A 25855-nucleotide genomic window follows, 5' to 3' on the forward strand; every position below is an offset into this window, starting at 1 on the left:
AAAAACCAAGAATTGAGGGTTATAGGTCCTCAGTGAGACCCTGCTCATTCACGGTGTTTGCAGCAGGGTGGGTGCTGAGCTCTGCTTTGATGGCCACTTTGCAGGCTTAGGATGGAAGCCAGGGCTCTGCACACATGGGGCAAGGGCAGCTCCGGGCTGCATCTCCAGCCTATGGCTAACTTACAGTTCCTGCTGTTCTCCCGGGGAGGAAGCCAGATGGCTCAAAGAACTGGAGCTGCCTCCTGACAGTGTAGCACACTCCCAAACACAAACGGTGTGTTAGCTAAAACAAATCCAATACATTGTGGTATTGTTTCAGAAAATAAAAGCCAATTTTGTGTTTTTTAACAGAATTCCTTGGTATTAACCAAGGTGCTGTCTACCTTGGGACAGAAGCCTATAATACATACACTTTTGAAGAGAAGAACATACTCCCCTGATGACAGCATGAATGAGGGGTATGTATTCTGTGTGTTGGGGAGGGAGCGGGAGAGTGGGGGGTGCACATGTATGCACACCCATGTGCACATGCCAGTCCTAGGGCTTGAACTCAGAGCCTGGTTGTTGTCCCTGAGCTTTTGTGCTTAAAGCTAGCAGTCTACCATTTGAGCCACAGCTCCACTTCCAGCTTTTTTTTGGTAGTTACTTTGAGATAAGAGATTCATGGACTTTTCTACTCCAGGCTGGTTTTGAACCACGGTCCCCAAATCCAACCTGAGTAGCTAAGATTAGAGGCATGAGCCACAGGTACTTTTTTTCTTCTTCTTATTTCAAATATTTTTAGAAATCAAGGACCTTAGGAATTTTTTTCAAACCCTACTAGGATTTTATGGAATATCACTTACATGTCATTTCCAAGAGATTTGTTTTCTTATAACAAAACAATTATGAGAATGACTCCCTGTTTCTCCAGCCCATGGCACTTCTAATCTCCTGTCCGTGGCTCTGCCCAGTTTGGAGGTTTCAGCTAGCATCACCAACTCTAACATCACGTTAGAGTTGCCACATGGGTACCTCACTCTTTTTCTGTCTGGTGTGTGGCTATATCGCATTTGGCATAACCCCGCTGGGGCTATGGTGAATAGCACTGTGTAGAGCTCTGGGTCTGGGTCTCCAGCCGCTGTGTGTTCCTTCCTCTTGGGGATGTGCCCAGGACTGAGCTTGCCAGCTATCCTCATGTGTTAATGCCTTGAGGAGCTGCCATGCTGTTCCGCGCCGCCACACACCATGTTACATTCCTATGGGTAGTATGCCAGGGGTCCCAGGTCTCCTCCACACTCTCTCCAACACTTGTTATAATTTCATTTTTAAATGATCTAACTACCAGAGAGGCTCTACCACTTGAGCCACAGTGCCACTTCTGCTTTTTTTTTTTCTTCTGCTTATGTGGTGCTGAGGAATCTAACCCAGAGCCTTATGCATGCGCTCTACCACTGAGCCACCTTCTCAGCCCCCATTTTGTCTTTATTTTTGAGTGTGTGTGTGTGTGCATGCACACACATGCGTGCATTTCATGTGTGCATGCACACCAGTCCTGGGCCTTAGGGCTTGGGCACTGTCCCTGAGCTGTTTTCACTCAAGGCTGGAACTCTACACTTGAGCCACAGCTCCACTATTTGGTGTTTAATAGGAAATAAAAGTCTCATGGGTTGTCCTGCCTGGACTTGCTTTGAACCACAATCCTCAGATCTCAGCTTCCTGAGTAGCTAGGATGACAGACATGAGCCACTGGTACCTAGTATAATTTCTTTTATTTATTAATCCTAATCACTTTGGTAGATTCTTTAGGATTTTTTTTTTTTTTTTTTTTTTTTTTGCCGGTCATGGGGCCTGAACTCAGGGCCTGGATGCTGTCCCTCAGCTCTTCAGCTCAAGGCTAGCGCTCTACCACTGGAGACACAGCGCCACTTCCGGCTTTTTCTGTTTATGTGTTGCTGAGGAATCGAACCCAAGGCCTCATGCTTGCAAGGCATGCACTCTACCACTGAGTTACCTTCCCAGCCCCTCTTTAGGATTTTCTATGTACAAGATCATGTTATTTGTAAATATAATTTTGCTTCTTCCTTTCCAATCTGGAGGTTATTTATTTCTCAGTACCTTTTCATGATAAAATAAATTTAAAAATTAGGTATACAGAGATATCACCTCAACACAATGAAAAGCGTGTGTAACAAACCTGCAGCCAACTCATGCTCACTGGGAATTGAAGGTTTTTCTTCAAGATCAGGAACAAGACAAGGATGTCCACTCTCAACACCTCTTCTCAACAGTACTAGAAACCCAAGCCAGAGAAATAACAGGCATCCTCAAAGGGAAAAGACATGAACTTGTCTCTGTTTGCTGATGACAAGATCTCACACTCAGAAAAACAAAACCAACCAACCAAATCCTTAAGCTCTACCAAAAAGTACTAGAACTCATGAACAAATTCAGTGAAGTTTCACATACAAAACCAACATTGGAAAATATATAATGCTTTCGTATTATCTAAAAATGACAATGACATTACCCAATAACAATAATGTACCGTAGAAGGGCTCATTGGCCCATCTGCCATAAGGCCCCTTCCCTGTCCGGCCGCAGAGGATCAGCTCCTGGCTGTCATAGCTTACTTCTCAGAGATCCTGATCAGCTTGTGCTTCTCCAGTATATCACTCAGATAAACCCGCATTTTCTCAGTGGCTTGCTGCTCACTGTACCCAGTATGCAAGAAGTAGTAGCACCTCTCTTGCTATTGGCAAGGCATTGGAGTGTGAGTGACAACTCGGGCCATCAACCTCAGCGAAATTCCCAGGGGCCCAGTTGTGGAGTGAGCTGAATGAAAGGTTTGACTGTTCCATCTGGCCCCTTCCAGAAGCATGATGCCCAGTGAACCTCTGTGATTCTGGAGGCACCCTTTGGGTATATTACTCCAGACCTTTTACTGATTGCCCCCAAAGAGCTGCTAGTTTTGAAGGGGCCCAGGACAAGCAAAGGCTCTGCAGGGGTCCTTGGCCCCTGTGCTGGCTGCTCTACTTCACAGGCTGTACAACCCCACAGATCTGTCAGTGGCAGACTGGGGTGCTGCTTAGAGCCCTCAGCAGGCCCTGAGTTACAGTATAGGCCTGAAGGTACGGATGGTGAAGGACTTCAGAGGAAACCAGAAAACTGGTGACAAATTTGGAGACGAGGTATCTGGGCAAACTCCATATGGACAAGAACATCGTTGGGTCATTCGTGTCTCCCGTGAATGCCCACCAAGGGCAGTGGAAAGGATGACCCACTCGGGGGCTGCCAGTCACTGCGGCTGTTGCACGATGGGCTTCTGAATGAAGTGGCCGAGGGCCCAGCGGCGGCGGTGGAGGTCAGGCGCAGGCCCTGCCACAGGGGCTCGCATTCACCAAGGGCATGCTGGCCAAGGCCCCTGCCCAGGGCCCCATCTGCCAGCAGCAGGAGCCAACTCGGAGCTCCGTTCATAGGGTGACCAGCCAGGACCTAGTGGCTAGGGGGTGATTAAACATTGGACCTTTCACAATGGAAAGGGAAGTGTTTGTGCCCTTCCTGATGTATGGATTGGCCTCCATGCCCAAAACGCTCTCTCCACAGTTAGAATCTGTAGACTTTCCGAGCACCTCTCCTCCATCCTGAAGGGCCACATGCCGCTCGTCTTGTTCTTACTTTACTTCCCTCCTGTGTCCCTCAGGACCTGGACAGTGCAGATACCCATGGCCAGCGACGATGTGCTGAAGGAGATCAAGGGGAACCAGGTGGCTTTCCAAGATTGCTTTATCGCGCACCTGCCTTTCCTGCTGACGGTGCCCATGCCCACCATACCCGAGGCTCCTGGCTCTCTCCCACTCATGTCACCCAGTGGGACACCGCTAATAACTGTCTGGAACGCATGCGTCCCTTCATTTGTGGTGGTGGTCACCAACATGGAGACCTTTCAAACCAATGATTCCTTCCACACTTGGACCAGAGTGAGAGTGCCTCCCAATGCGCTGAGTGACTCGGAACGGCGCAGTGTGACCGACGTCATCCTACTGAACCAGGGGACGGTGTTTTTAATAAAGGGCTCGCTCTACCTGAGAACCTTGCAGGAATTTAAGAGGCTTCAGAGCAACAATGGCCTTCCTAAGGGTGGAATCCGTGGCATCGAAACCAGAAGGTGGTGTGGGGGCATGTACACGTATAAGGTTAGTGGAAGATTTCCGTATGTCTGTGTCCGCTGTAAACTCTAGGGGTGTTCACCGTATAGTCTCAGAGATGAACAGCATTCTGCACTGTCATTTAACCTGAAGCTCTGTCTTTCCCAACTCAACTTCTCAGAGGAAAGATGCATCCCCAACAACAAACAAATTGATTTTGTTTGTTATTACTCAGCTGCTTAGTCGTATATGGGTGTGGGGGGTGGGGTACTGGGGCTTGAACTGAAGATCCCACACTCTCCTTCAGCTTTTTCGCTCCAGACTGAGACTCTGCCCCTCAACCCATGGCTCCAGAGACAGCATCTGCTTGGCAGTACTCCTGGGTGGCTTGGAGCCATGTGGATATTGTTAGGGTTGAGCATACATTTACTATTCTGGTGTCTGTTTCCTATTAACCCCATTTATTCTCTGTTCCTTTGTTTCTCCTTTCTCACCTCATTCTGGATATATCTACTTTTTTGGGGGGGGAGTCCAGTCATGGGGCCTGAACTCTGGGCCTGGGCGCTGTCCCTCAGCTCTTCAGCTCAAGGCTAGTGCTCTACCACTTAAGCCACAGTGCCACTTCTGGCTTTTTTTTCTTTTTTCTTTTGCTTATGTGGTGCTGAGGAATCGAACCCAGGGCCTCAGGCATGCAAGGCAAGCGCTCTACCACTGAGCCACCTTCCCAGCCCCTATATCTACTTTTTTTAAGAACCTCTATCCACGTTGTCTCTTATGTTGGTATTTATCCAAACTCTTTTATCCAGACTGTTTTAGTGGCTGTACTGAGCTTTATAATAATCTGTAATGTAATAGTGTAATGTAAGTCAGTGTAACTTAAGTCTAAGACCGTATAACTGCATAGTTCCATTCAATTCCCCTTGAATCTTTTCTACCATTCTCAAAATATGACATAAACCCCATAATCTATAGCTTGGGCTAGCCTCAATCTCAAGGTCCTCCTGCCTTGACCTCCAAGTTGCTGGGTGGGCTACCACACCTGGCTCCAAAGTCTTTTATACATACCATTCTAGGCGTGCTTTCTTTTTTTTTGGGGGGGGGGGTCTGGCTGTGGGGCCTGAACTCTGGGCCTGGGCGCTGTCCCTCAGCTCTTCAGCTCAAGGCTAGTGCTCTACCACTTGAGCCACAGCGCCACTTCCGGCTTTTTTCTTTTTGCTTATGTGGTGCTGAGGAATCAAACCCAGGGCCTCAGGCATGCAAGGCAAGCGCTCTACCACTGAGCCACCTTCCCAGCCTCAGTGCTTTCTTTTTTTATACACTGTGATTGTATTGATATTATTAAGGTGTTGTACGAGGGGTTGCTATTCCATACGTCAGGTCATGAGTACATTTCTTTTTTTGGCAGTGTTCCCCTTCCTTCTCTTTTCCTCAGTTTCTCCCTCCCATCTCTACTACCCACAAGTTGCATAATTCATTTCCACATAGTATATATTGATTTGCATTATTGCATTTATTCACTCTTCCTCCTTCCCTTTCTGTGACCCTCCATATGCCCCCCCAAAAAAGGCAAAAAAATTTAGAAGCAGAAACAAACATTACTAACAACAGCAACAACAACAAAGCCATGTTTCCATTTCCTGGAATTCATTTCAATAAATAATAGTTTACATTTTCAGAGGAGTTAACAGCTTTGGGTTCCTGCCTGAAGGGCAGCCCCTCTAATCTGTGTGTGAACGCCTAGAGTCCTGTGTAGTGTTATCATGTCTGCTTGTGTTTTAGATCTAGCTTCCACATGTGTGAGAAATCAGGCGCTGTTTGTCTCTCTGAGCTTGGCTTGCCTCCCTTAACCTGATCTGTTCTAGGTCCATCCATTTCTTTGCAAATGACGTATTCTTTTGTTATTCTTTTGAATGGATGAGTAGAATTCCACTGTATATGGGTACCACATTTTTTGGGATCCACTCATCTATATTGTAGGCCACCTGGACTGTTTCCATAACTTGACTATTGTGAAGAGTGCAGTGATGAACATGGTGGGCAGGTGTCTTCACCATCTCCTGACCTGCAATGATCTGTAGATGCCCAAGAGTGGAATGGCTGGACCATAGGGAAGTTCTGTTTAGTTTTCTGAGGAACCTCCACACTGTTGCCCAGAGTGGTTGTATCAGTTTATATTCCCACCAGCAGTATAGTAGGGTTCTTTTTTCCCTATCAACCCACTAACATTTGTTGTTCGAATTCTTGATGTTGACCAATCTAACTGGGGTGAGATGAAATTGCAGGGTTTGATTTGCTTGGGCAGGGGTGATAAGCATTTCCTCATGCGTCTGTGTGCCATTCTTACTTCTTCCTCTGAGAAGTCTCTAGCTCCTTTGTCCACTTGTTGATTGATTATTTTTGTGATAAATAATTGTTTTAGTTCCTTCTTTGCGTATTTTAAATCTTAGGCCTTTGTTGGATCTACTACTGATAAAGAGTGTGCTTTCACTTCTCTTCAACCTAAAGAACTTCTCATATTTTCTTATATCAAATGCTCAGCCTAGGTTTGTGGTGGCATGTGGAGGTGGCTTTGTGTTGTTTTTATTTATGGCAGGGTCTGCTCTTGAAGTCCGAGGCTCGGTAGATCCTTCTGCTTCAGCCTTCTGAGCTCTAGGAGGCCACAGCCTCGTGCTTCTGCATGGGACTTGCATTTGTCTATATAAAAGTGTTTATCATCTCCACTTTAAAAGCTGTTTTCACTGAGTAAAGAACTATGGGATGTCCTATTATTGTTTTGGATTCTATTATTGTTTTGTTTCAAAAGCATTTTATAAGCCAGGTGCCAGTGGCTCATGCCTATGAACTAGGTACTCAGCAGGCTGAGATCTGAGGATCACGGTTCAAAGCCAGCCCAAGCAAAAAAGTTCATGAGACTTATCTCCAATAAACTACTCAGAAAAAGCTGGAAGTGGCAGGCACTGTGGCTTAAGTGGCAGAGCACTAGCCTTGGGCACAAAGAGGCTCAGGGACAGACAGCGCCCAGGCTGAATTCAAGCCCCAGGACCAAAAGAGAAAAAAAGCCATTTATAAAGATATCAATCCATTCTCTTAGGGCGTCTGATGCATTTGGCAAGGAGTTGGCCTTCATTCCTATAATTGGTCTGCAGTTCCACAGTTGCCACAGTTGCTCTAAGATTTATTCTTACCTTTGGTTTGAACCTATTTTGTTCTGATTATCTCTAATTATCTGCTTGAGGGCCTTTGGGGCTTCTTGGGCCTTGTCTGATAATAATTCCAGAAGGTTGTTGGCTATAACATCTTCAAATCTGTCTTATCCCCCGTTTCCTGCTTTCTTCCTTTTAGGATCTTGGAAACATGTGGACAGGATGCTTGATACTGAGCCAGAGCTCCAGCTCTCGGAGGAGTCCTTCATTATTTTTTCACTCTGGCTTTCTTTCTTTGTATTTTGGTTTGTATAAGTGCTGTGAACCTGTCTCGAAGTTCATTGCTTCTTCTTTTTTGTTGTTGTTGGTCTTAGGGCTTGAACTCAGAGCCTGGGCACTGTTCTCTGTCTCTGTTTTTTTGCTCAAGACTAGCACACTACCACTTTTAATTCACAGTGCCACTTCTGGTTTTCTGGTGGTTAATTAGAAATAAGAGTCTCGCCAGGCGCTGGTGGCTCACGCCTGTAATCCTAGCTACTCAGGAGGCTGAGATCTGAGGATCTCGGTTCAAAGCCAGCCCGGGCAGGAGAGACCGTGAGACTCTTATCTCCAATAAACCACCAGAAAACCGGAAGTGGCGCTGTAGCTCAAGTGGTAGAGCACTAGCCTTGAGCTGAAGAGCTGAGGGACAGCGCCCAGGCCCAGAGTTCAAGCCCCACGACCGACCAAAAAAAGAAAAAGAAATAAGTCTCACGGACTTTTCTGCCCAGACTGGTTTCAAACCTTGATCCACAGATCTCAGCCTTCTGAGTAGCTAGGATTACAAGCATGAGCAACTGGCACCCAGCAAGATTTTAAAAGGGAATTCAGATTTGTTATTCTGCTAATAGAAATAATATGTAGCCAGTCACTGGTGGCTAACGCCTGTAATCCTACCTACTCAGGAGGCTGAGATCTAAGGATCACAGTTCAAAGCCAGCCCAGGCAGGAAAGTCCATGACACTCTTATCTCCAATGAACCACCAGAAAATTGGGAGTGGTGCTGTGGCTCAAGTCGTAGAGCGATAGCCTTGAGCTGAAGAGCTGAGGGACAGCGCCCAGGCCCAGAGTTCAAGCCCCAGGACCGGCAAAAAAAAAAAAAAGGAAACAGAAACAGTATGTGAGAGAATAAAGTTGGCATAAAAGTTTATTTTTTATGATTTTTATATGATGTGGTATATTTTTTTCCATTTTGATTCATTTATATCAGTTATGGAGGGAAGGTCATTGTTACATCTCCACACATTTACATTGTATGCCAGTCACTCATCCTTTATAATGTGATGTATTTTTATTTAATACACTTAGAAGTCTGAAGTACCATTCTCAAACATACTACTACAGAATCTACCACTAGTGCAATTTGATGTAATAATGTATTTTCCTGGCACTAGAGGGACCAGGGGCTTCATCGCCTGATCACTCCAAACCACAGCCCCGCCCCTGCCTTTTCTTTATAAATGGAGTACGCTAGACATCAGACATTGTTAGGTGTTTCTCTAAACCTCATTTTTCTGTGTTTCCGTTTTTCTTACAGATAAAAAGAAGCCAAAGTGTCATATTGGCCTGGACAGAAAATGAAATTTACCTTCAATATTCTTCCTTCAAGTTTGTCAAATTAATAACCACGACGGAACTGAAACGTATTCTGGGTCTTCCATCAGATGACACCCTGACCGTCCTGAGCCTGGAGTACACACTGCACCCCGAGGAGTTTGCCGTGCTAGTCCAGCACTGTAGCTCCTGCGCCACCACCAAAAAGGTTTACGTCATGATCTATAACGAGTACTCAACACACTGGGTCTGCCAGGACTTCGCCCTCGAGATCCCCATGGATTCTTCACTCATTCCACATTTCTTGTACTCAGCCACGCCAGATATGATACTGTGGGACAGACACAGAGTGTACTATTGTTACCAAAATTTCACTGTGACTGGAACTATACGCACAACTACCGGAGAGGAAAATCTGTCACTGTTATCCGGTGACAGCAATATTCATGACGTTTTTGTAGGTGAGATGCCAACATCCTTCCTGCTAAAAGTATTGTAGCTTTCATGGTAACTTCCCCGGAGGTGTGGTCATCTCAGATGCTCCATTTGTGGGGCTTTTGATGGTTGGCGGCACGCCTCTCACCACCTAGCCGTGAATAGATCTGAAATTCAACTACTGTCAACTATGATCTCATAGAGCAGCCTGGTACATCCAAATTCTTCTTTCCAGCTTCCTACTGGTCAATGATGCTAAGGAAGCAATTTATATACATAGGCATTGCTGGGGCAGGGGGCCTGCTCTCCGAATCCTGGAGAGGACCCTTCTGGTGGCTGCTAGAAATCCATGCCTCCCCTGGAAATCCCTGCCTTGCCTGGTCTTTCAGCTCAACCTTGTCATCATATGGCTTCTCCATGTGAGTCTCTGTCTCCACATGGCCCAGTCAGACTGAGTGCAGGACCACTCCCAATCCAGGAAGAAAGACATTGTCTTAACAAAGTTCAACAATCCTATTTCTAAAAGTGTCCCAACTCTAAAGTGGTCCTGTGGTCAGAACTTCAATGTGTCTTTTAAAAACTATTCTTAAAAAGTGTTGTAGAGCCTGGCTCAGTGGCTCACGCCTGTAATCCTAGCCACTCAGGAGACTGAGCTCTGAGGATCACAGCAACTCTGGGCAAGAAAGTCCCTCTATGAGATTCTTTTTGTTTGTTTGTTTGTTTTTGGGGGGTCCAGTTGTGGGGCCTGAACTCTGGGCCTGGGCGCTGTCCCTCAGCTCTTCAGCTCAAGGCTAGTGCTCTACCACTAGAGCCCAGTACCACTTCCAGCTTTTTGCTTATGTGGTGCTGAGGAATCGAACCCAGGGCCTCATGCATGCAAGGCAAGTGCTCTACCACTGAGCCACCTTCCCAGCCCTCTCCCCCCCACACACACCCCCACCCCCCGTGAGACTCTTATCTCCAGTTAATCACCCAAAAGCCAGAGTAGAGCTGTGGCTCAAATGCTAGAATACTAGCCTATCAGAAAAGCTCAGGGATGTTGCCCAGGCCCTGAGTTCAAGTCTCTGGATGGGCAAAACAAAACAAAAACCATCATAGATTTTAGATATATTTGTCTTCAAATTCACAAATAAGCCACTGAAGTCATGAGGTCTCTAGGCCTCAGTTTCCTAATCTATACTATAAGGCTCCTGTTTCAATTAGATAAGGAATTGTGCCTAAAATGCTTAGAAAAAAATGCTTGTCATTTGTCATCGTCATCAGAGAACCCCTTACTAGTTCTTACCTTAACAAATTAGATGTATACTTGTTTACTAATCAGATCTTCCACAAGAAGCTAATCTGGGACTTTGTTCTATTTGCTGCTTCTAGTCCTCCATGTCTAGAAAAGTGTATAACCCATGCACTTTGGAATAAGTTAATGAAAAAAAATATTCACTAAACATCAACTAAATCAGACACAGTTCCACCCTCTTAGGGTTCACAAAGTTTTTAGCAGGGGATGAACATGCAGGTCAGGATTATTTGTTTCTGTGGCAGAGCTGGTGTATGGCGCTATAGACAAATGTACAAAGGAATCCTTGCCCAAATTTGGGGGGCTGAGTGGGGACTGAGGAAAGATTCCTAGAAGAAATGGTGTTTAAACTGCGATCTGGGAAATAAACAGAGATTGTTGAACAGGAAGACAGTGATGGCCCAGAGGCACAGACAGTATGAGAGAGAGAGTCAGCAAGCTAGACACACATTTCTCCTGGAGAAAAATAGCAAAAATAGTCAGGTGATGAAAAGCCAGACAAGTCTTAAATGTTCCCTCTCTCAAGGCCCTAGAGAAGCTGAGATGTGTTTTAAGCAAGAGAGAACCAGGATTATGTTAGTGTTTTTGTTTTTATCTTTTTGTGCCAGTCCTGGGCACTGTCCCTAACCTAAGACTAGCACCCTACCACATGAGCCATTGCTCCACTTCCAGCTTTTTTTGGTGCTTAATTGGAGATGAGTCTCGGGCTTTTTTTTTTTTTTTGACCTGGGCTAGCTTCAAAAACCCATCCTCATATCTCAGCCTCCTGAGTAGCTGGGATTACAGGCATGAGTCTCTGGTGCCTGGCTTTATGTCGTGTTTTTTAAAAGCCCATGGGCCACCATGATAAAGAGATTGATCCGGAGGACACGCTGGGGGACATTTCAGAGGACTTCTAACACCAGCTGTGAATGGTGCCCCACAGAAACCTGCAATGAGACGCTTCGGCTGCCCGGCTTGCCTGAACTCCAGAGCCCAAGGCGCCTTTTTCTCGCCGTTCTGTCCCATCAGCTCACTCCTTCCTACACTTTTCAGACAGCAAATGCAGATACGAGCATGCTTTCAAAGCAACTCAATACATCGAAAATGAGCACCATTTTAGCCATTGCATAATGTTCCGTTGTTGTTTAATGAAGCTAGAGATATGTTCCTTTGCTCTTACAAGTGATGTTCAGAGAACATGCAGATATGTACACAAGAATTTCTGTACAAATAATAGGATGCCTGAATGAAAGGCAAGTTAAAAGTGGATGAGTCCTCCAATCACCCTCCTGTAAGGTTTACTGCAAACCAAACTCCTCAGATAATACATGAAAGTGTCTGCATGTAATCTCTCTTTCTTACCATTATGTAGGGAAAAAAAAGTGATTCTCATTTGATTACACATCTTGTAATCAGGCCTTTAGTGTCATGTATCAGTTATACTCTTTTGCTTCTATTCATATATTTTAGACACTTTTATTTTGTCGGTCATGGGGCTTGAACTCTGGGCCTAGGTGCTATCCCTCAGCTCTTCAGCTCAAGGCTAGCGCTCTACCAATTGTGCCACAGTACCACTTCCGGCTTTTTTCTGCTTATGTGGTGCTGAGGAATCAAACCCAGGGCCTCATGCATGCAAGGCAAGCACTCTACCACTGAGCCACCATCCCAGCCCCATTTTAGACACTTTTATACAGAGTTATCTATATACATACTATTTCTTTTTTTTTTGCCCATCCTAGGGCTTGAACTCAGGGCCTAGTCACTGTCCCTGAGCTTTTGTATTCAAGGCTAGCATTCTACCACTTGGGCTACAGCTCTACTTTGACATTTGGTGGTTAATTGGAGATAAATCTCATGGACTTTCTTGCATGAAAGATCTTTTTCCATCCCTTCACTTGGAACTTGGGGTTTATCTTTGACTGAGACAAGTTTCTCTGACACGACAAATGATTGGATTTTGTGTTTTGATCCAATCTGCTGTTCTACATCTTTTGGTTGGGGAGTTGAGCCGTTGATGTTTAATGTTATGATGGAGAAATATGTCATGTTTCCTGCCATTTGTTTGTTTTCCTGTAGTGTGCTTCTTTCCTCTTGTCGTGTTTACTAGTCTTTTAGTGATTTTTATTCAATGCTGCCTTTTCTTGACTTCGGTTGTTTTGTAGTTCTGACTCATGAATTCCATTACTGTTTGTTTGTCATGAAAGCTTTTCATTTCATCATCAATTGTGAATATTAGCTTCACTAGTGGACTTTATCTTCCTGTTATTCTGAGGTTACAGAACTATCAGGATAGAATGCTGGCAAGGCCTCTACTCCTGGTTTATAGACAGCCACGTGTCCCAGAGGTCCCAGGGGGGAAGGGAAAAGGCTTTGTTCCTCTCCTAACAAGGACACCATCAGATTTGCACCCCACCCTAGGTCCTATAATCTCAGGCTCTACAGGCCCTTTCTCACAGTGGGGTCAGGACTTCCCACAGGAATTAGGCAGGGGAGGGGGGGGTGGAGAACAAGCCCACCTCAACAATACTATTGTAGTCATGTCATGCTCAGAAGCTCTTCCTATGTAATTGAAAGAGATCCAGTGACCAGAAGAGAAATGTGTTTGGGAAAGTAGAAGAGTTCTCCAGTGCAGGTAGAGTTCAGAGTTCATACTAAAAGCATATAGTGATTGTGAAAGAAATGATTTGGATTAAAAGTATGCTCTGGGTACCAGTGATGCACGCCTGTCATCCTAGCTACTCAGGAGGCTGAGAGCTGAGAACTGAGATTCAGTGCCAGGCCAGGCAGAAAAGTCTATGAGACTATTATCTCCAGTTACCCAGCAAAGAGCTGGAAGTGGGGCTGTGGCTCCTGAGGTAGAGTGCCAGCCTTGAGAGGAATAACCAAGCAAGAGTATAAGGCCCTGAGTTCACGCCCCAATATTGACACAAAAAAGAAAATATGCTTCAGTAAAACAACATGATTCCTGGTTATTTAAAAATAATACTTTTCTCTTTTTTCCCAGATTATTTTGGAAATATTATAGTACAAATGGAAAACAATATAATGTTTTATTTCAAGATTAATATTAGAGATGCAATAAAAATGCATGTGTGGACAAGCGAGAGTGTGAAGTCCGCGTTCTGCCTCAGTGCCTCCTCCCTGGTGTATATGGTGAACATCTTCGACAATGGCACAGTAAAACTGCAGGAATACCCCTTAAATCTGGAAGTCCAGAGTGTGACTTTGAGAACAGACGACAAATGCCCATACATGGCATTTCATAATAATATTTTTCAGCTTTTTTATTTTTTGGACAAAGGAGAAAGCCTCACCGTTTGGTCTCAGATAGTTTATCCAGAAAATGTTGGTGTATATATTGTTGTGGAATCATATGGCCCCAAAATATTAACAATGCAAAAAGTAACTAACTATGAAATCGCCCTGGGATACTGCACGAAGACTACAGTAAGTTCATATTTTAAACTCCATTTGATTTTTAATAAATATAAAAAGTATAATATTAATATTTTTGTTTCTTGGGGGTTGTTTGTGTGTGTGTGTGTGTGTGTGTGTGCACGCGCACGTGCACATGAGCATGCGTGCCCCCATGCTAGTCCTGAGGCTTGAACGCAAGGCCTGGATGCTATCCCGGAGCTTCTTTTGCTCAAGGCGAACACTCTACCACTGAGTCACAGCTCCACTCCCAGCTTTACTGGTTGTTTAGTGGAGCTAAGAGTCTTACACACTTTCCTGCCTGGGCTGGCTTTGAACCGTGATCCTCAGGTCTCAGCCTCCTGAGTAGCTAGGATTACAGGTGTGAGCACCTGCATGTAGAATGCTATGACGCTCCATGCAGCCTCACCCCCACTTTCCTGCTTTACATACATTTAATTTTCTTTTTCAGACAATTACATTTTCTCAGGATGCAAATTATGAGTCAGTACAGGATTACTTCAATGAGCAGTAAGTGTGGCTTTTAACTTTGCAACCCTGGTTATTGATTTGTAGGTATTCTTTTATTAAAATGGCTTCATGTATACTTCCAAATAGCCTTACCCCCCCCCCCCTGGCTTCTCCCTCTGCCCTCTAATGGCCTGAGTCCCTTCATGTGGCTTTGGCTGGGGATATTTGCTGAGAATTACGTTGCAGAAGAACACACATTAAATTGCCCACGTGTTTTTGTTTCCTCCTAGCTTTTTTTTCCCCAAAAGGGTACAATGTGTGAATCAGGCTTTTGAATTTTTTCTCCTGTTATTTTGGAGCCTTCACATTTTGTCTGAACACAAAATGATTCATGCACATTTGACAGGAAAGATAGGCGTCGATGGCTCACACCTGTCATCCTAGCTACTCAGGAGGCTGAGACCTGAGTTCAAAGCCAGCCCATGCAGGAAAGTCCATGAGACTCATCTCTTAATTAAGCGCGCGCGCGCGCGCACACACACACACACACACACACACACACACACACACACACACACACACACAGCCAAGTTAGAGCCGTGGCTCAAGTGGTAGAGTGCTAGCCTTGTAAAGAGCTCAGATAGCACCTAGGTTCAGAGTTCAAGCCCCAGGATTGGCGCGCGTGCGTGCACACACGCACGCACACACACACGCACACACACACACACACACACACATCCATCCTGTCTGACCTCCTTTTGGACTGCAGGCGGCTGACATCACGCATGCGCCTGTGGTTAGGAGACGGAGGGGGGCGGGCTGAACACGCAGCGGCTCCCAGCGCGCTCCCGCCTCCGTCCAGGAGGGGGCAGCGCAGGACGCGGCACGCTGAGGCCACGGCCCGGGAGGGGGAGCGAGGCGGGGCCGGTGGCCCCTCGGGGCTCTCTGTGACCTGTGCGTTGCTTTTCCTAGAGAGAAGAACTCGGGACTGGCGCTCATCCAGCTCCGACCGAGTGAATACTCAAAGACATGCCCCATAGCCCAAAAGGTGAGTGTCCGGTGGGGGCTGTCGGCCCGCGGCCGGCCGGCACTGCGCTGACGTTGGCGCTCCCGTCTCTGTGTGCGCATGCGCTTGCGCGTGCGCGGCTCGACCCCAGAGCCACCGAGCCACGCCTCCGCTGCTGACTTTCCCCAGCTGACCCGAGATGAGAGTCCCGCGGACTTTCCTGCCTGGGCTGGCTTCCCACAGACCGAGGCCTCACCTCCTCACGGCGGCTGCGTGGCCGCGGGGCGGGGCGGGGCGGGGCGGGGCCTCCCCTCCACAGCCCGGCCTGCCCCGGCCGGCTCCGCGCCCCCTGCCGCCGCCGTCCTCGGTGGGTGACTCGCTCGGCCCAGGCGTGACCTGAGTTCACATCCGGGCTCTGCGTCCCCCTCCGCAGGGCCCGTCCAGGGCGTGGCCCCACGTGACCGGCCCTGGGCGGGCGCCGGCCTGGGGAGCCGGTCCCCCGCCAGCCCCGACCGCGCAGGCCCGGTCACAGCTCCAGCTCGACCACGGCCTCGGCGCCCCGGCGCCCCGGCCCGGGCTCGGCCCGGAGGCCACAGCCTGCCGGTTCGTGGCGGCCTTCACGGACTGCCCGCGCTGTGCCCGGCTGGGCGGAGGACAGGTGCCCCGCCGCCCCGGCCCCCCAGGGGGGGTGGCCACAGCGATCGGGGGCCCCCGGGCACCCTGGCGTTGACACGGACAGCGTGGTGGAGCTAACGGCCCGGGAGAGCGGACGGTGCCTTTGAAATGGGCCTTGAGGCCTGGGCTTGGGGAGGCCCGGCCGGCCGGGAAGCGGGCCACCCCCCGCGCCGGCCCGCGGATAGAGCGCCCACCGGCAAGGCCCGCACAGCCGAGGAAGCGAGGAGAGGAGAGGCTCACACCGGAACCCTCCCTACTCAGGAGGCTGAGGCCTGAGGATCCCGGTCTAAAGCCAGCCCGGGCAGGGAGATCAGACCCTCATCTCCAGTCCACTACCAAACAGCCAGAAGTGGAGCTATGGCTCAATGGCAGGGCATGGGCCTTGAGCAGACAAACAGGGGCTCAAGGATGTAATCTGAATGTTATTTTTAAGCATTCATAGTTAGGGTAGGGTTTTGGTACCACTCCGTTTTCTTAATGGAAGAGGATTAATGAAGTTAATCATCTTTCCATCTTAAATATAACCCAGTCCAGCTGCTAAGTATAACCTATCATCTTAGTGGAGCGCCGCAAAACAAAACATCTCTTTTAATTTAAACTTTGATCTACGGTATTCACTTCACTCTGGGCTTCCTGGGGTGATCACCTCTAATAGGGGAAGTAGCTTAGCACAGCAGAGCCAGCAGTGTGCTGCTCATCTGCAGCCCCAGACATTTGGTAGCTGAGGCAGGATGATTGCTGAGCCTGTGACTTCGGGACCAGCCTGAGCACCACCACGAGGTGCTATCTCAAATACAGATAGATATGTCTGTGTGTATAAATGTACATATGTGTGTGTGTATAGATGTGCGTGTGTGTATGGGAGTGAGGTTTTATTTGGTTCTCCCAGTGTCACCCATTTTCCACACTGAAATGGCTTTCATGGACATTTCCCCCGTGTGAAACAAGGCTCCGTGGCGCCGCATGTGTGCACAGGTCCATTGCTGGACTCTATACTTGCCTTTTGCCACTGGATCCCCAAATTTCAAGGCACCTGTGCTGCGCTAGCAGGGTGCCTTGCGGCCCTGGGGCGGACACTGGAGGCCCAGGCTCAGTGGCATAGTATTCACAGGGAGTTTATTGTTTTTTTCAAAAAGCATAAATGTCCAGCGTGCTGGCTCATTTCTGTAATTTTATCTTTCCAAGGTTGTCACGTACATTTCTTGTTTGGATCCCTTTACCCCCGTTCTTTACCATGAATACAGGAATTATTTTACTGCAAGAAAACATTTTCTTTTAGATATCAGTAGTCCCGAATGTTTGTATCTAGTCACTACACAAACACTGTCCAATGCCATCAACCAGGTGGCATGGGGGCCCCCTGCCCATGTTCCTGCCCTCAGCGGACGAGGGAGAATGATGAAGGCACAATCTGAGATGCGCTCAGCACCTGGCAGCTGCAGCTGCACAGAACGCAATGCCCCAGAGATGCCAGTAACTGCTCAGTGATTGCCAAGTCCCAAGTCTCCACAGACGATCATGGGGCTTGAACTCTGGACATAGGCACTGTCCTTGCGCTCTTCAGCTCAAGGCAAGCGCTTTACCGCTTGAGCCACAGCACCACTAAAAAAAAAAAAAAAAGAAATACTAATTTTATAATTCAAGAGGCTGAGGCAGGAGGCTGGGGAGTTTGAGGCTACCCTAGGCAACATAGTAAAAGCCTATCTCAAAAAGCCAAACCGGCACACACAAAAAGTCCCACAGCTGTGTGTAGATGTTATTACTTTTTTTTTTTATCTGCTGTGGGACTTGAACTCTGGGCCTGGGCGCTGTCCCTCAGCTCTTCAGCTCAAGCCTAGAGCTCTACCTCTTGAGCCACAGCGCCACTTCTGGCTTTTTGCTTATGTGGGACTGAGGAATCAAACCCAGGGCCTCATGCGTGCAAGGCAAGCGCTCTACCACTGAGCCTCCTTCCCAGCCCTGTTACTACTTTTTAACAAGCAGTTGTGGTGTTGAGCGTTTCCCCCGCCCCACAAGTGAACAAGCGAGCAAGGCCTCCTCATCGCCGCTGTGGCAGGTGTTCCTCTGAACAGAGGAGAGCTCAAAGCAGGAGGCCCACACTTAGAACACGCACACGTGCTCAGGTAAACACCTGGTCTCTAAGAAAGAAAAGCATCATGCTGGGCGCCTGAGGCTCACGCCTGTAATCCTAGCTACTTAGGAGGCTGAGATCTGAGGATCATGATTCAAAGCCAGCCTAGGCAGGAAAATCCTTGAGACTCTTATCTCCAATAAACCACTGGAAAACTGGAAGTGGCGCTGTGGCTCAAGCAGTAGAGCACTAGCCTTGAGCTGAAGAGCTGAGGGACAGACAGCACCCAGGCCCAGAGTTCAAGCCCCACCACCGACCAAAAAGAAAAAAGAAAAAGAAAAACATCAGAGCCTAAGTAGCTGGGCCTGTGGTAGGCACTGCAGAGCCCATCGCTGTGGTGGGATGGATGGGAGATGGCGGCCGCTCAGGAGGCTGAGAAACACCCTGCAAGCCATCGGGGCAGGAAAGGCAGAAGGAAGCAAGGAGAAAGCAGGGGACAGAGGAGGAGCATGGCAGGTTGCCTCCGCGGGGCCTCGTGAGCGCTGCAGCCTTTGAAATCCCAATGTGCTCCAAAATCTGCACATTTTCCAACCCGACCGTCACCCATGGGAATCCACACCGGACCTCAGGTGACAGGTGGCAGTCAGAATGAAGGGACATGGAGCATAGAATTGCCCCACACCACCCTGGGGCTGTGTGGACATGAAGCACCAATGGGTTTCCTCGTTAGGCTTGGGTTCCCCCCCAAAAAAACATCTCATTACGCATATGCAGATGCTCCCAGATGAGGAAAACCTGAAACTTCCGACGCCACCCATGCGCAGTCTGTAGGTCAAGTCCACGGTGCTTGCCTTTAGCTGTGTTGGCAGCCTTAGCTCCTGTGAGTGACGCTGGACATTTCTCCATTTTCAGGTGTTCCAAATAGCCGTGGGCTGTGACGCTCATAAATACATCGGAGTTCGTGGGCAAGTATACTTCCACGTGACCTGTTCTCCTTTAAGATTTAAGATGCACAGTGTGGTTAGCGGGAATCACTGGGGGTACCATTAGCCTACTGACTGACAACACCCAGCGTGAAATCCAAAATTGAACCAGCAGGGGTATACGGTTTCCATTCATTTGAACTTGTTCTCAAGTCAAATATTCCATGTGAATTCCCTTTGTAAGAGCCTGTCTCAGCCTCTGCTGATACTTCTCTGGGCTCTGCAGTGCCGTTTCCCAGAGACAACATAGAAAGAGAAGCCGTTATCTCTGCTTTGCACCGCAGTTAGAATTCCATTTCCCCAGGGCAGCCTGCACGGCAAGGGAGGCTGGACTTCTGTACCAGCTCCTGGTGTGAGCAGCACACAGAGGCCGGCCCACACCCAGCGCACGCCCAGCGCATGCGGACGCAGCCAGCCTCGTGTTAGCGTTCCTGACATGATTTTGATGGCAGAGCAGCGCTGCACGGTGTGGAATTCCACATTTGGGGATCCACTGGTTTGCAGATCTTGGCCCGTTTTCATGTTTCGTACTGTGATGAGTACTTGGATCCAAGTTTTGTCTGAACACCTGTTTTAATTTGAGGTATGCTGGAATCACTGGGCCCGATGAAGTCCTGTGTTTAACTCCCTGAGAAACTACCACGCTATCTGTCCCCGTGAGGCCACGCCGTGCCGCCCTGTGAGCGTCCAGGCCCTGCACCCCCCAAGGCTGCTGGCTTTCTAGTTGGGGGTTTTGGTTTGTTTTTCAATTAGAGAAAATTCTATGTGTTTTGTCACCTGTGATGACGCGCTGTTTTGGCATCATTGTGGAGCGGCACGTCTGGGCACCGCCTCACGTCGAGGTCCTGGGGTGAGAAGGCGAGCTGCTCCTGCGCATGGCAAGCAGCGCGCAGACGGCTGCAGCAGTCACTGCGCTCACTGACCGCAACACCCCGTCTTGAGGAATGGTTGGGTCTTTTGACCAACCTGTCCCAACCACCACTCATTTTCCATAATTTGTCAATAAACATTCACAAGGTAGAATTAGTGAACCGGTAGATTTCAAATTCCATTGTCTTCAGATAACATTTAACGCAAAAAGAAAAAGAAAGTGCTGGCAGCATGACTCAAGTGGTAGAGCACCTGCCTAGCAGGTACAGGGCCCTAAGTTCAAACCCTAGAAAAGAAGAGAGAGGGGAAGAAAGGAGGAGGAGGACTAATAATACAAACCAACGCAGAGCGCGCTTCAGTGAGCACGCCGCGCGGCCGGCTCCCGTCAGAGCGCCGAGCGCAGCCTCACAGGCGCTGACTTCCCACCTCTCTCTGTTCCATTTTGCAGGTTCAATAAAACTGGGTGTCAACACCGTGATTTTTCTTACGTGATTGACAAGTAAGAAATATTTTCGAATACGAGAATTGCATTTGGTGTCCATGTACTACTAGTCATTTGTAAGCACTGAGTTCCTGTCGGCATCTGTGGGTCTGGTGTGACGCTTTAGCCAGTCACATCAAACATGTAGACGTGGAAATGAACCTCCTCTGAAGCACACTCGACCACGCCCCACCCCTGGGTCTCCATGTGATTGGCATAGACAGAGCACGTCTCAGGCTCTGAGCTATACTATTCCTTCTGGGGTAAGGAAACACACAAGAGGATTTTCTTCCTACATCTTCTCTCCCTAAGCCTACATGACTGTAAGAGTCAAGCTCATCACAATTTGTAGAATTCCTTTGACTTTGTGAGAAAGATTTCATGACAGTAAGACATCTCAGTTAGGAGGTAACTGAGCTATAAAAGACACATCTATTGTTACTGATTCTGAAGTGCTTTTTTTCTTTCATCTTTTACTATTCTGGGACAAACCACATGAAAACAACAATGAACATGGGCCTCATAATCATGCATGTGACGAGCAGGAAGGAGAGCAAGGTTGTGGGCTTGAACACCTGCACACCTTATCTGAGAATGGTGTGGCATGCACAGGTGGAGAACGGTGTCACGCACACCACATGCACACACACACACACACACACACACACACACACACACACACCGTAGAGGTGGTTGTGATTATGTTCATGGATGTGGAAATATGTGTGCAACGTGCTCAGTAGTTTTTAACCATGTTTAGCTACTTTTATGAAACCTTCTTACCTAAACAAAGTCATTATGTTTTTAAGTTTGAAAAGAGGAAAGGGAAATAATGAAAAATGTCTTTTTTTACAGGTCATATCTGCGACAGCGACCACCTAAAGACTTGGTAAGAAAACTAATTCTGTCAATGGGCCAAATATGTACCATAACACAAGTGCTTTTCTTTTTCTAGAAGGTAAGGTATGACTGGGGAAAATATGGCTGCCCATTGAAAATTGACTTCAGAGAGACGTTTCAACCTTTGATTCAACTGTAAGTATAATTCTCATTTTAAAATTTAAATTATTTAGAAGTTGTAAAGTATAACAGGCTTTGAATGACATACTTTTGGGCACAAAATACATGTAACATTTAGCTTTGAGTCCTAGTGTTACAAAGTTAGGCAAAAGTAGTCCCTGTGTATTGAGGGAGATTACATAGTTCGCAGCTGGGAGATGAGTGGGGCTCAAGTGAGGCCTGGGGCTTGGGGATTTTGTGTTTTCACTTATTTCCTTGTTTATATAATGCTTTATCCTGAGATATGTGTTATATACATATATATGTTATGACATGTTATAAGTTATGTATATGTTATATATGTGAGATGGATAGATAGATAGATAAGAGCTACATTCTTCAGTCCTGCTCAGTTTATTATTTCCGGTGCCAGGCACTGGGAATTCACAGATGAATAACAGAATTTCTATATTCAGAAGCTCAAGAGTCTGATGAACTAGGAAACAGGTTTAGAGTGAGTAGGTGGCTAGCACTGAGGCTCAGAAGGACAGAATCCAGCCAAGCCATGAAGAGAGATGGTTCCAGAAGCTGTTTCAGAAAACCTGCACTGAGTCACTGAGCCTTAAACGATGATGAATATGTACTTAGCTGAGTCAGAGAGAAAAGGAGAGACATGCAGAAGGGATCTGTGGATATCACTGGGTAAGCCTTTCAAGCAAAAGTTTAAGGAAGGAGTTTAAGAGGAAAGGTCTGAGGTTCCAGCACAAGGGGAGTGGGGCGCGCCCGTAGCGAGCTGGGAAGCTGGTGCGCAGAGTCAGGCTATGGGCGGGGGGGGGGGGGGGGGGCGCGTTCTGGCCACTCTTGCACTCTTCCTGTGGAGAGGGACGATGGAGTATCTGCTGAAGCCAATTGTACAGCTGTGGTATGGATGACGCTTAGCAGGGAGACTAGTCAGTAAAACTGGGTCCAGGAGGAGAAAAATGACTGAAAAAGTAACAAGTGCAAAGAAACGGAGTCCTCTCTGAGACGCGTAGATGACTGTAACAGGCACCACTCGATGGTGGTACATGGTATAAAGAGAAGGGAAAGACAGGCGAGCCGTGTGGGCCAGACGAGAACTACCAGCCCTAGGCCATCTTCACACCTGTCAGCACCCACAGGGGCGCTGTCCCTCCACTTCTGCCCCAACCCCCCTTCCTCAGTGAGAGCGCTGCGTCCGAACCCCTTCCCGTGCCGCATGCCTCTACTGGACCAGGCCTTTCTCTTAACCAGTCAAACAACGGCAAAGCCCTCTCTTGATCTCCACCTGCAGCTCCTGGGCTGGCCGTGGCCAACGCGTCCCTGTTCTCCCCCGGCCTCGCTGGCCAGTCTGGTCGGTGATCTCATTTTGTTAAGTCAGTGGTCAACTCTCATTTACAAAAACTGATGCAATAGGCCACTCAGTCCTGCTTGAAATATGTCCTTCTTGGCTCTTCTTTTACACTGCGTACCTAGTTCCTCACTGTCGTTCCTCATCAACTGCCGTGGAAGTTCTGCAGAGGAGGGGAGATCTGCGTCGCCCTCCTGGCTGTGTGCTCTGGTGCTCGGAACCCCGCCTCGCCAGTGGAGCCAGGCTCAGGGTTACCGCTCTGTCTGTCTGGAAGGATACGAAAACTGTGGCTCCGGGGAGGGGGCCGGGTCGGAGGTCACACCCTGGGTCGGGCAGTCCGTTGGCACCCGGGAGCTGTCGCCCCAGGAAGTGTGAAAGCTCAGGTGAACTGGCGGAGCTGGAGAGACGCAGGGAACCAGCGGCAGTGGCACGAGGTCGAGAATGGTTGCTAGTGATCAGAAGGTCGCTGGGGTGTCTGGGAGGTCCGACTGTCACCCTCCTCCCTACCCAAGTCCCCGGTGACTGAGGATGACAAAGGAATCTGGATAAGACAGCTCAGAGCCACTCACTACTGACAAAAATGCATTGACAGATGTGGCTTCCATGTGAAGAAACAAAACTCTGCCACACCACAAAGACCACAGGGAAGGTGTAAAGCGTAGAACGTAAAGGTACTCAGAAGGATGTGGGACCCTAAAAGCAAGTCATTCCCAAGATGAAGGCACTGAAGCAGGGCCACACGCCCAGCTTCTGTCCTCCAGAGACCGCGGTGTTCTGTTCACTGATCTCCCTCCACATGAAAGGGAACACCGGAAGCACTTAATAATATTCTAATGAGATTCCCCCAAGTGGGAGGTACCCCCTTAATAATATTCAAATGAGAAGCATTTGATCCCTCCCAAGACCATACAGCGCTCTAGACCGAGTAAAGCATCCAGAATAAATTCCAGGAAGAACGTAAGGAAAAATGTAAGAACAACTTAGAGAAGGCAGAATTTCAGAAACCAAGGCAGTGAGAATTTTCAAAGGCGCAAACTTTTCTTTCCTGGAAAAAGACAATGAAGATTTAAAAGAAAGACTCAGATTCACAGGCGTAGTGAACTGATCCTAGCGCGTACCCACCGCATTTGACACTGCCTGCCACTTGTGATCTCTCTGAGAGTAACTTCTCTGCCGGACTGAGGGCACAGGCAGACTGCAGGACAGCTGCGCGTGAGCTCGAGGAAAATGGAGGCAAATGCTATCTACGATTTCTCAACTCTTTGGAAAAGAGAGGAAGGAGAGGAATTTACCTATAAAGAAAAACAAGAGGCTGGGAATTTGATCTAGTGGTAGAGTGCTTGCCTAGCGTGCATGAAGCCCTGGATTCCATTCCTCAGTACAGTGCTGTGGCTCAAGTGGTAGAGTGTTAGCCTTGAGCAAAAGAAGCTCAGGGACAGTCATATGCCCTAAGTTAAAGCCCAGGTACTGGCAAAAGAGAAAGGAAGGAAAGGAGGAAGGGAAGGGGAAGGAAGGAAGGAAGGAAGGAAGGAAGGAAGGAAGGAAGGAAGGAAGGAAGGAGGGAAGGAAGGAAGGAAGGAAGGAAGAGAAAAACATAAGCAAAGTGCTGGTAGCTCATACCTATCCTTGCTGCTCAGGAGGCTAAGATCTGAGGATGGAAGTTCAAAGCCAGTTCAGACAGGAAAATTCCATGAGACTCTTAAGTCTAATTAAGCAGAAAAAAGGCCAGAATAGAGCTCACTTTTTAAAGAGAAAAGATAGATAAGTATATTTACAGTTGGAGGATAAAGGTTAAAAACAAGTGATTGTAACTATAGTGATATGGCAGACTGAGCTAATGAGTCATCTCCACCCATAATAGATGTGCATGGTTATGGATAAATCAGAGCAAAGATGCATTGCTATTCAAGCAAAGCTTACAAGAGGAAGGAACAGCAGTCAGGGGCAAGAAGTAAATCAAGAACTCAGACACTCAGTAACCAGCAAGGCCTCTCTTCATCCAGGATATTGGATTTCAGGATTGGAAGCTGGGCTTTACAGCCTCTGTGGGGTCCAAAGGCTCTTTTATCAACCTGGGATATATGAAGAGTCTTTTTGTGAACTAGAAGGAAACTAGAAAACTCTGGAACTAAGCTTGGTGGTGCATGTCTGTAATCCCAGCACCTAGGAAGCTGAAGCAGGAGAATCATGACTTCAGGCCAGCCTGGGCAGCATACTGAGGTTCTATCTTAAAAAGAGAAGGGAAGGGGAGGGGTGGTATAAAAGGGAAGGAAGGAAGGGAGGAAAGAAGGAAGGAAGGAAAGGAATGAAGGGAGGGAGGGAGGGAGGGAGGGAGGGAGGACTCTGCAGTTTTGAAAACCAGTCTGGCTGTGGCTGATTAGGCTTGGAATGTGGCAGCAGCGGCCCACTGTGTAAGTCTCTGGATTCTAACAAAGTCGCTGCCTTCGCAGGGAATGACTGGAGCAAGGTCAGGCAGAATTGTACAGAATTGTACAACTAAAAGTCTAATAAGCTGGGTACTGGTGGCTCATACCTGTAATCCTGGCTACTCAGGAGGCTGAGATCTGGGGAATCCAAGTTTGAGGCAGAAAAGTGTGCTAGATCCCATGTCAAAAATAAGCAGCAGCTGGGCTGGGAAGGTGGCTCAGTGGTAGAGTGCTTGCCTTGCATGCCTGAGGCCCTGGGTTCGGTTCCTCAGCACCACATAAGCAAAAAGAAAAAAGCCGGAAGTGGCGCTGTGGCTCAAGTGGTAGAGCGCTAGCCTTGAGCTGAAGAGCTGAGGGACAGCGCCCAGGCACAGAGTTCAGGCCCCACGACCGGACCCCCCCCCCCCCCAAAAAAAAGCAGCAGCCAGGTGCCAGTGGCTTACGCCTATAATCCTAGCTACATAGTAGCCGGTTGGTGACATTTCTGAATCTTTCAGGTTTCATTAGTATTCTCAT

At 47.9% G+C, this 25855-nt stretch overlaps 1 protein-coding gene across 7 annotated transcripts in view; it reads left to right on the forward strand.

The window, feature by feature from the left end:
* The window catches only part of Catspere (catsper channel auxiliary subunit epsilon), a 74806-nt gene that overhangs the window by 15849 nt on the left and 33102 nt on the right, over nucleotides 1-25855 (forward strand). For all 7 annotated transcript variants that reach the window (XM_070023173.1, XM_070023166.1, XM_070023168.1 and 4 more), the window contains 10 exons: nucleotides 352-458; nucleotides 3683-4175; nucleotides 8847-9324; nucleotides 13579-14021; nucleotides 14461-14519; nucleotides 15432-15507; nucleotides 19124-19176; nucleotides 20513-20563; nucleotides 21401-21434; nucleotides 21501-21580. In XM_070023173.1, the coding sequence (XP_069879274.1) occupies nucleotides 352-458; nucleotides 3683-4175; nucleotides 8847-9324; nucleotides 13579-14021; nucleotides 14461-14519; nucleotides 15432-15507; nucleotides 19124-19176; nucleotides 20513-20563; nucleotides 21401-21434; nucleotides 21501-21580 (1874 nt within the window). The remainder of the gene's footprint in view (nucleotides 1-351; nucleotides 459-3682; nucleotides 4176-8846; nucleotides 9325-13578; nucleotides 14022-14460; nucleotides 14520-15431; nucleotides 15508-19123; nucleotides 19177-20512; nucleotides 20564-21400; nucleotides 21435-21500; nucleotides 21581-25855) is intronic.

This window comes from Dipodomys merriami, unplaced genomic scaffold, assembly GCF_024711535.1.
Source record: "Dipodomys merriami isolate MVZ:Mamm:240054 unplaced genomic scaffold, mDipMer1.0.p SCAF_158, whole genome shotgun sequence".
Classification (NCBI taxonomy): domain Eukaryota; kingdom Metazoa; phylum Chordata; class Mammalia; order Rodentia; family Heteromyidae; genus Dipodomys; species Dipodomys merriami.